The sequence below is a fragment of the Carex rostrata genome, chromosome 11 (assembly GCF_964058835.1).
Source record: "Carex rostrata chromosome 11, lpCarRost1.2, whole genome shotgun sequence".
Lineage (NCBI taxonomy): Eukaryota > Viridiplantae > Streptophyta > Magnoliopsida > Poales > Cyperaceae > Carex > Carex rostrata.
In genome coordinates this window covers 755,002-765,944 of record NC_135928.1, presented here as the reverse complement: position 1 = coordinate 765,944, position 10,943 = coordinate 755,002, and the positions used below count along the sequence as shown (strand labels likewise).

The window sequence follows — 10,943 nt, the reverse complement described above, 5'->3', positions numbered from 1 at the left end:
CCATCCTGTGTTTCATGTATCTCAGCTTAAGAAACGTATTGGGAGCACTCAAGCAACTACCCCCAACCTTTCAGTGATTGGGCCTGACGGGAGTATGCAGCTATTTCCAGTAGCACTACTAGCAAGAAGGATGGTTAAGAAGCGAAATGTCGCGGAGGCTCAAGTTCTAATTCAGTGGTCCAACCAGGAAATTGAAGACGCAACATGGGAAAGCTATCATTCTATGGCTCACAAGTTTCCAGATTTTATTCTCGAGGTTCAAGTTCTAATTCAGTGGTCCAACCAGGAAATTGAAGACGCAACATGGGAAAGCTATCATTCTATGGCTCACAAGTTTCCAGATTTTATTCTCGAGGTTGAGAATGCTTTGAAGGAGATGGAAATGTTAAGACCTGAGGCGGAATTGGGATGGATTCACGCTAATTTTAACTTAGCCAGATACAGCAAAGGAGAAGTAGGCGTGTTGGGCAGCAAGGGCAGAGCAGAAGCAGCAACGGTCAGAGAAATTGAATCAACTGAGGCGCTGACAGTGGGGCCTAAGTTTAATAAAGGGAGAAGCAATGGGTTCATATTTGCTAAAATGAATATTCCCCAAAGGTGATGAAGTTGAGGAATTTTTCAAGTCTAAAAATGTGAAAACAGAACTTCTGTTTTCTATCAATTGGTATAAGAATTGGATAATTTACATACATGATTGCTCCCTCAGTAACAAGCACGCTACAACAAGTACACAACAAGCGAAAACCCCTGTACACCCAGAAGAAAAAAAAAAAAAAATCTGACTAGATTTATTTTACACTAGATGGGAAGGTATCAACCTATTTCCAGCTGTTGCACCGAAATTGGCTCTTTTCCTTTTCACGCATCTCGATTTTGAATAAAACGTGTTTCTGAATAACATGTAAATAAAGTCCTCCTGAGATAGCAACTGAAAGATGATGTTTTTTCCAACACCAAATCGTTCCTAAAAAGATAAACCAAAAGGAAAAGTCAGCTGATGTTTACCAAACAGAGACCTAAAACAAGCACAAAGTAATCTACAACCGAATAATATCTTCATGACCCAACCATTAGAGACAAATCAGCATCAAAATTACGACGTAATAATTCTATCTTTTCTGGCTGTACACCTTTTGCCCCTGTCAGCAACTGTACAGATATCACACCGGTATTGGTGCAGAGCCTAGCAAGTTCATGTCAAGGTATGGTAGTAATAAAGACCAATGTAGTTCAGGCTTCAAAACCTTCATCTGGTACATACATAAGATAGTACTTACTCGTTGAAAAGAAACACCGATCTAACTGTCGATGCTGCATGCGCATTGTGTCCAACTTGCGTCAACACCCACCATCGTGACAAGCAATTTCTACACCTTAACAAAAATCTTACTCTAAAACCTAATTCAACTTTGTGTCTGGCTTGAAAAATCGTGCAACTTCCCTATAGAGTTGCTCGCCTTCAAAAGGCTTGGAGACATAACCATCCATGCCACTTTTGAGGCTTTTTTCATGTGTAGCTTGTATAACATCAGCTGTCATGGCTAATATTGGAATATGCCAATTTTGGATGACTTTCCCATTAATTTCTGGAGGCATTTCACCGTGTTTTATTCGATCATTTAGGTCTTCCTCCATGGCTCGTATATGCCTAGTCGCTTCAAATCTAAAGCACAAAGAAGAATTTTGCAAATAAATAAACAAGCCCCAGAAGTCTACTCATATTATTCCAAAAATGTTATAAATAAGGAAAATTCTACTGCTAGGCTTGTAAAGATTTGAATCATTATATGTGACCATATGCAACATATGAACATTTTATGGGAATATACATAAATATGAAAAATGATTGCATGCCAAATATAATTTAATCTGTAGTATAAGCGGAAAACATTTTAAATGATAAAAATATATACTATCCAGTGTAAATAATAAAAATTTACATGTATATGACAATATAAGAAAATGTTAAGGCAGATATGTGAACAGAACAAATTGCAGTGACAGTCCATTGGCTTAGAGGTTTATAACATATGAGAAAGTACACAAATTCCAAACTAAATAAGGTAAAAATAAGAGCTAACCCATCCATCTCTGGCATCTGTATATCCATGAAACACGCATCAAAAGTATGAGGCAGTTTGAGACACCTGATAGCTTGTTTACCACTGCCAGCACAAGTTACCTCAGCCCCGTATTTTTTCAAAGCTCCAGCCGCAACCCTAAGATTCACCAAATTGTCATCCACCACTAAAATCCTTTTTCCCTGAAGCAGACTTCCCAGAGACAAGTTTCCCACAACTCCATTTCGGCAATTTTCCCTATCCCCACCTCCAAACAAGGATCGTTGCAATGACACTTGCAACATGCTAGCCCGAAGGGGCTTTAATATTATGTTCAGATTAACATCTCGAAAGGACGGTGAGTTACTCTTTAGGGTTGGGTTCGCCAAAATGAATACTTTCGGTGTAGTGCCATTAGTGAACCTAGAAGCAAAACTAGGCCATGTTTTTGCCTCTAGGGACCAAGTCTCTTTGTCGATCAGCACCATATTTAGGCGAAGTTTCGGTAAAAATTGGGATAAATTTGGGATTAATTCAGATTTTATTCCAAGTCTATGGAGGTGATATGATGTCACCTGGGCCCGTACCGGTCTATTGTCCACTATCAACGCATTCATTCCATGGAATTCAGTGGGTTTGTATTCGCTGGAAGTTGAGTTATTGTGTGTACGAGTAAGCACCGCGGTGAAGGTAAATGTGGAACCAATATGGGGACGGCTTGCAAAACCGATCTCTCCTTTCATTAAGCCAACTAAACATTTGCTAATGCTCAAGCCAATTCCCGTGCCACCATGTATACGCGCTACTGAGGGACGCACCTGGCAAAAAGAAAAAAAAATATCATCATTATCCTTTGCAAGCAATGCCTTACAACAAAGCAAAACACCAATGTTATGGCTGTATCTTCAAAGTGTGTGCTCTTTTTTGACATGCGAAACAAGAAATAACAAAATTACTCTACAACCACTTAAAATAAAGAAATGACACAATACCCCCTACAAAACATAGGAAGCATCCAAGAGATGACTGCAACACATCAAAGGAAAAAAATAAACTATTTAGCCTTACTTCCACGTCACTCCAGAAATGCCCAAACTACTACTCTTTCTAACCATCTAGATCTAAACGAACAACTTATAGAATAAGGGTAGTTGTCATGAAGGGTTATTAACGTGGTTTTGAAGAAACCAGAATGGGAGTATAGGCAATATTTAACATACTCTAGAGAAACAGCTGTTAAGTATCTTATTTTCAGGTATAAAAATTATTTTGGCATCAGGGCAGACCACAAAGGTTGCATTTATGTAAACATACCTGCATGAAAGGTGTAAAAACCCTAGATTGAGCCTCATAAGGGATCCCCACTCCGGTATCCTCAACTGATATGATCAGGGTTATTTGGTTAGAACAACTGGAAATATAAGGTCCATCAAAGGGATTTGACCCATTCTGAAAAATGCTAAAGTTCTCCCAACTTTGGCTCCGAGCAGCCACGGCATGCCCACTCAGTGTGTTATTTGTGCTACTATGTGGGTCTGTTTCCGTTTCTACTTCCAACAAGCTTGCCACCTCATCAATTAGATGCACTGTCAGGTATATATGCCCCCTATCAGTGAACTAAAAAAGACCAAATAAACAATGTCAAATACAACTACGAAAAGTTCCATATACAAAATGAGCTCATTGTTCTGTATAGGGTAATGAAAAGCTTACCTTGATAGAGTTTCCCATAAAATTTGTGATTATCTGCCTTATTCTACCCGGATCACCAACTAGTGTTTCTGGAACTTGATCAGATACATACACCCCCAACTGCAATAAACGAGTCGTTAAGAACAATTGAAATGAGACATCATTAATCAAGAGACATTTAAGAAACAACAAAGGTGTCATCTTTGTTATCTTCATTAGCAACAAAGCAACTCTTAGTCTTCTTCTCCAGACATCAACCTTTTGTTAGTATATTGGTGGGAAAAGAAGAGGAATGTACCTCAAGGCCTTTCTCCTGGGCCTTGCCAGAAAATAGGGACAGTGTGTCGTCCAAAAGAGACCGCAAATTGAAATAGACAGCCTCAAGCTCAAGTTTGCCAGACTCGATCTTGGCCTGGTCAAGCACCTCATTTATCAATGACACCAGCGCCTTCCCACTTGCTTGTGCAGTTCTCACATAGTCCTGCTGTGTAACGTCCAGCTCAGTGTCCATCAGCATTTGCAACATCCCTACAACATAGTTTTTTAAGCATTACTGCTGTAAAGAGAAGACCATAAAGATTGATCTCTTTTTTTTTATTTATAATTGTGTATAATGTTTAATTATTATTTTTTTATCAAAATAATGTTTAATTATTTTGTCAGCTTGATAGTGTGCTTGGTACGTGTTTGATTTAGTGTTAAATAAAATTTGGAACTTATAGGGTTTCCAACTTTCCATCATATTAGATACTAATATTCAAAAACAAAATAGATTTACCTAGAACACCATTCATTGGGGTTCTTATCTCGTGAGAAACAGTTGCCAAGAACTACAGGCAAAACAGAAAATTTAAGTTGTATTAGATTCAATATGAGTACATAAAATTATAGAAAAAAAAAAAGGTTCCTTGAAGTAACAATTTTTTTCCTCAAAAGTAATTCAAACTTAAAAAGGATACCTGTGACTTTGCCACATCAGCAGCTTCGGCGCGTTTTTTGAGTTCCATCATATCATGGAAATCATCCTCAACTTTGGCAATGCGGTTTACTGTAGCATGAAATATGTGGCCGATTAGCAAAGCAATCACTAGGGTCCCAAATGAGGTCGTGATAGCGAGCCAAGGCCATGGCGGTTTTTGTGTAAACCTATATAATCACAAAGCAAACCCAAAAACAATTTCAAAATAGAGTTCTGACACTTGTGTAATAAGCTCGCATGTTAGTTTCTCTCGAAGCAATTTTGCAATAAAAGAAAGTTGCACGATTTTAATACGCATTGGCACTATTTTGGGTGTTTTTCCGCAAAGAGAATCTTAAATTCCAACTTTCCATTTTTGGCCACCATAATTGACTATAACAATTCAAATCACCTTATCTAATCCCTATCAATTTCAAAAAGCAAGACCTAAGCCTGCAAACATTTTATGCTATCTACTCCCTCACCAATATAAGTATTGTAATCAAACACTATGGCCACCACAGCACATCATATCTCAGAGAATCCCACACCAATGTAAAAATGAATTTCTGGAGGGTTTAATGATCATAAAGAAAAAAAAAAAAAAAAGATAAAACATTGAGTTTGATTAAATCAAGTACCTGCAGTGCATCTCATGCTTCCTGATTGGGTCACCGAAATTGAGAGCACTATTATGAAACATACCCGTGCCCGTCTTATTTGGCCCATACATCCTTATCTGCCCATTAGTCTTATTAGTCGTGTCATAGACATTTACTGAAATTGACTGCTTGCAAGCTAGTTGGTGCAATAACTTGTCTACCAAGGCCTCAATGTCAAATATCCCTCCCAAATACCTGTTCACAAATTAAAAACACAAGTTCCAGATATAGTCATCATTGCTGCCATCCTTGGTTCTTATTATTAATGTATTATTCTTGTTATTGTTGTTGTTATTATTGTTATAGCTACAAGTACAACTATTACCGACCAATCTGCTCAGAAATCTAACTTAAAGAACAAACGTCATTTATCATTTCAAGTTCTGTATTTATTCTAGATTAACCCCGTTATTGTCATTGTTTTAGGAGATGTTAATTATAGGTATACTAACAAAGCTTGCATTCTATAAGATACCATGGCATACTGGATTTATACCAGTCCAACTAAAACAGTTCTAGGTCTGATCATAGTATAACTTTTAGGAGATGTGGAGCCTTATTTAACCTAATTCACCGAGAAAACCTTCGGAAAGCATCAATACACCACCAGCTAGCCAAATGCATACCAGTACATACCCAAATAGAAATTCATTGCTGGATAATTTAAAGACTAACCCGATAGCAGCTTCAATGCGCTCATCTGGAGTAGCATTGCTAGGGAGCTCTGATTTGTACACAGCATAGGTCAAGATGACCCCGAGACGATTTGACTTGACTAATTTGAAAGGGGCAGTTAGCACCCCCTTGCCTGACTCCCGGGCCCGCAAGATGTTCTCTCTGTCTTCCTACAAAATAGTAACAACATGTCTTGTTTCATATTCAAATTTCCAAAACATGCCAATATATTTTTATGACTGTAGTTCACCAGAACAATTCCTACCTACAGAAACAAACAGATAAAACCTGGTACATGACATATTGGTTTGGTAATTATGCTGCATATGGCCAAAACAGTACTATCAATTTTGACATTTTAGGCTGACCAAAGTTGTTTGTTCTAAAAGGAATGATTCAGTACAGACACAATACCAGCTGTAGCTTTTACCATTGTGGTTTGACCAAAATATAGTCGTACAGGATTGTTCAAATATCTGCTGCAAATTTGGGCGTACTGGTAGTATGCATACATGATTTGACCGGAACAGTAAAGGCAATTTTTTACAAGAAAAGAGTGTTTTTGACAGAGTATTTTTGAAAAAAGACTAGTTTATCCTCAGTTTAAAACTAGTTCATGCAGCTGTACCACCCCAATGAAAGCACAACTGAAAATCAGAGTCACTTGACAGGAAAAAAAAAAATGAAAAATGAAAAGAAGGTACTAGTAAGGAAAATCAAAAGATATGATGTTGCACAAAGAGGTATATTATATCAAGGAAACCACCATGTCAAAAAAAGGGACATGATCATAACCTTTAAGAAAAAAAGAAGGGGGCATGCTAAATCAGAAAATTATTTTATATTTTTCTCAACATTTTGCAATAGGTACTTTATCAGCCAAACACATTTGATCACCAAATGACAAACAAAATTTTTTTGACAAACAAGTTGAAACTACATACATGGCCAGATAGCATGTCAAGAGATACCACATGCTTATATGTATCTTGTGCGAAAATAACTGGTGCGTACTCATCAGCAACAGGACAGCTCTCCTGCGGCATGACCTCAGTGGGCCCGTCATCCCCCTGGTTCCGGGCCGTTGATTTCTTTGACGAGTACATTTTCTTAATGGTCCAACCTTGCATCTTCTCAAACTGCTCCCTCTCTGAATGCAAGACTTTTACTGCATAGGCAACCCCACTTGTCAGTGGCCTTTCAAATGTCGTTCTCTCAGCATATCTTGCAAATGTAGCCTGTTTGGAGATAATATAGTTGCTAATTATATAATTTCACAAAATTCCAAGTGTCCTCTATCAAGTAATATCAGATAACCTAGGGGATGCATCCCCTGATGTCCAATTTGTACTCAGTTGCTGTTCTTTTTACTCACTAATGCTTTGATATACTAGCAGACAATGGAGGGGCAATTTGGGAATTTTTTATTATATTGGGAACATTGTGTAAAGGATTTATATTTTGACATGCTTGATATTTTTTTTTCCAATTATGCTGACCTCACGGCAAGTTGCCCTTGATGGCATCGAAAAAATTTGAAATTTAATTTTCCAGAAAAAAATATATATATATTGGGTCCTAACTATGATATTACAGTTGTCACTGTCGATTGTTGTCAACGATTACACTATCGACTCATCCCATTAACAGCCAGCCTGTATTTTCTTGCACCAGTCTGAATCTCTTGCATTGACTGGTAAGGTACCGTGCTTCACAAAATTTGTGAAAATTTTAATTATACAATTAGTAATCTATGACAACAACTGACAGCAATCAACTGAAATTTGATACCAGTCACCATAATGTTAAATAGTATTGAACCAACTGCCCCCATCCCAAACCCCGCTGATTAAAAATTGTACCTGATCAATTGCAGAGGGGTTTTTGGCATGATGAAAAGTCGAGACGAGAATAGCTAGAGCTTGTAAATGGTTCATGCTAACATTAAACTGGTCCTGGAGCATTCTAGCTCTCTCATCACACATATTTCCAAGAGTTTCTCTTCTCTTCTCCACTTGTGCAGAATTCATGAACCATAATATCCACAAACTCACCACAAACCATAACACTACCCACAAAATGAGGAGCTTTCGCCACCATGTTTCTCTTACCTTTCTAGGGACAAAGTAGTGGTTGTAGAGGTGGGTTCTCCAGCTCTTGAGAGAGAGCTTCTCTGGCCAAACTAGAGAGAAATTGAGCTTGATTTGGTTCAGAAATCGCGGCTTTTGTTCCATTATGCCAGCATCAATGAACCAAGTCATGGGTTTATGGGGAAAAGGAAAAGGAAAATTGAGTGAACCTGAGGCTAGGAGAGGTAGGTTTTCTGAAATACAGCCATATTTTGATGCAAGAGGGAAATTTTTCTCTCTTACAGATCAAGAGAAAGAAAAAAAAAAAGATAAATAAAACGGATCAAAAGGAGCTAATTTGGAAGCAATCAATTGATTTAGCAAAGAGAACCGATCTATTTCGGTTCCCAACCCAATACAGGATAAAGAGATGAGAAGAGAAGAGAGAGGGGCGGGGGGTGGGATGGATGAGAGAGAAATATAATATTTTTTAATAGGTTTGTTGGTGCAAACTGCAAAGAGATGGAGAGAATGATGAGAGAGTTTGGATAAGCAAGTTGGAGAGGTTTATATGTTATCTATGTACTCAATGTCACTTTCTAGGCCCAAAGAGAAAGGAACAATAACCAAACAAGGACACAGGAACAATTTAGAAAACCACAGGGGTGAATCAAAAAAAGGTTTGTGTGTGTGTTTGTGACTTGTGAGTGAATGAGGGAGGGAGGGAGAGAGAGAGAGACCCAACTGGGCACTCAGCTTGGTGCTCACATCCCAATCGAGAGAGAGAGAGAGAGAGAGAGAGAGAGAGAGGAGTGAGAGAGAGAGAGAGAACCCTACACGCAAGCTAGAACGACTGTGTGTGTTTTGTTGTGAGTTGAAGTGGGTGTGTTCTCTCTCTCTCTCTCTCTCTCTCTCTCACTCTAGAAATTGAACTTGAACTTGAAATTGAAAAAGATGAATTAAGCTGGGTAGGGTTTAATTGCAGAGTGGTGGAGCAAGGGGTGAGGTTGTTCCAGTTCATAGAGACATGGGTTTTTGTTTGGGCCAAAGAGCAAATGGGTAGGTGGGGGAGTGGGGGTTAGAGAGAGAGAGAGAGGATAGGGATGAAGAGTGAGGAGGCTCCTTTAACCGGTCTGGAGACTTTGAGAGAGAGAGAGAGAGAGCTTTGTCTATGCTGTCTTGGTTGCTTTTGGCATTTGGATTGCTCTTGTGGGCATGCCATGCTCAGGATCTTCTATTCAACTACATTTTGCAACTTCTTCTGTGCTTTCAAATTTTGTCCAATTGTACATATGCAATTACTGCAGGAAATAAAATATTCTCAGCCAATTTAAAATTAGTTCAGTGCTTATTTAAATATAGGAAGTTTATGTTTTAAGATTTGTGTCAAATTAAAACATATGACTCAGTTCTCATTCTACATGGTCAGGTAATGCATTGGATCTAACATGCAACTTCAGGTGTGACTTCGTGCAGTTATATTTTTTTATTATTCCAAGTTTTAGATATCCAAAATACTTTAAGCAGAAAATAATTTGCGTATTTACAAACACATCTCGTATTCACACTTCTACCTATATTTGTTACCTTGTAAGTTATTAATACTATATCTATTCACTTTTTATTATTTCTGAATACTGAATAGGTAATCAATTGTATTCACCTATTCACTGGAATCTTTTGGTTCTCACTTCTTCCACACACACACAATTAAAGCTACAAGAAAAATGTAACAGAAGATCATGAACTAAGATGATGAGGAATGATAAGGTGTGGGGTCACCATAAAGCTCCACCATTTGAGACAGCTTGCTGTTGTGTTTTTCCTTTTTAATTTTTCTGAAAATAACAATTTTAGCACTCTTTTGTTCTTTTATTCAATTATTATCACTGGAGGAAAGAGAAAGAGAAAGAGAAAGAGAAAGAGAGGAATACCCTTGTCTGCCCAAAAAATTACACTAGAGGGGCATATGCTTGACTAGTGTTGCACTTGTTTTATTATTTCTAATCCTGTTTTGTTCTTTTCCAGTTGTAATAAGCTTTGCTTGATTGGATTGGATTGGAGAATTTTATGGAATCTAATCTAAGTCATTAATCTAGACGGTTGTGTCACCTCATGAGAAAAAATAATACTATATGAATCTAGCAATATTGCAATAACTAAAATTTAAACCTAGCCCTCCTAAGGTGGCAAACCAAATCCACCTCCAAAGTGTATGTTGTTTCACTTAATTAAGAGACTTAAAACCTGAGCCAAAAAAGTTTAAAATGCTTTTAAGTTTACTGTTCTGAGGCAACCACAATCCACAACATGCTGTGGCGGGTCAGAACTGGTAGAAAGTTGCCTTTGTATATATGTTTCTTCAGTGATGCATTTTTTGTTCTTTTTTTCTTGTTGTAGATTCTTTTTTTTATTCTTATGAAATATAAGCTTATCAAAAAATGTACTGAAGGCGAAATATATTACTTGCCATATCGGTACCATCTAAGGAATATATGTTTTTAGTGCATCTTTTTACCTATGTCCTTCCACTTTCAGTATCTTGGAAAAAAATTCAAAATTTATACATAATCTAGTTATTTTAGTTTGAGCAAAACTAGAGTGTGATGTACTTACCAAAAAAGTTTGATGAACACAACTATAAAAGTTTATCGGATTAGATTCAAACGACAAATCAAAACTGTTGAAATTCATCTACTTCATGAGCGATGCATATACATAAAAATTTTTTGAAAGTTTCAAATTCATTTAGTAAAAAGTCAAGCAGTAAAAAAAAATTATGACAAATGATTACATATAACAACTTATAAATTTACTTGTAAATTGT

At 37.3% G+C, this 10,943-nt stretch overlaps 1 protein-coding gene across 1 annotated transcript; it reads right to left on the bottom strand.

Moving 5' to 3' along the window:
- Positions 1-633: 633 nt before the first annotated feature.
- HK3 (histidine kinase 3) lies at positions 634-9,306 on the bottom strand. Its single transcript, XM_078311517.1, has 12 exons — positions 7,910-9,306; positions 6,992-7,285; positions 6,048-6,217; positions 5,352-5,567; positions 4,712-4,898; positions 4,531-4,582; positions 4,051-4,280; positions 3,774-3,872; positions 3,375-3,677; positions 2,082-2,878; positions 1,278-1,663; positions 634-964 (listed from the first exon to the last, which is right to left on the bottom strand). The coding sequence occupies exons 1-11, from the start codon at positions 8,306-8,308 to the stop codon at positions 1,399-1,401; spliced, it is 3,012 nt and encodes a 1,003-aa protein (XP_078167643.1). The 5' UTR covers positions 8,309-9,306; the 3' UTR covers positions 634-964; positions 1,278-1,398.
- Positions 9,307-10,943: the final 1,637 nt, after the last annotated feature.

Coding starts and splice junctions, on each gene's coding strand:
- HK3 (XM_078311517.1), bottom strand. CDS start 8,308: ATGACTTGGTTCATTGATGCTGGCATAATGGAACAAAAGCCGCGATTT. Junction 4,899..5,351: donor AAGCATGAGATGCACTGCAG/GTACTTGATTTA, acceptor GTGATTATATAG/GTTTACACAAAAACCGCCAT. Junction 4,583..4,711: donor CTGATGTGGCAAAGTCACAG/GTATCCTTTTTA, acceptor TTTTGCCTGTAG/TTCTTGGCAACTGTTTCTCA.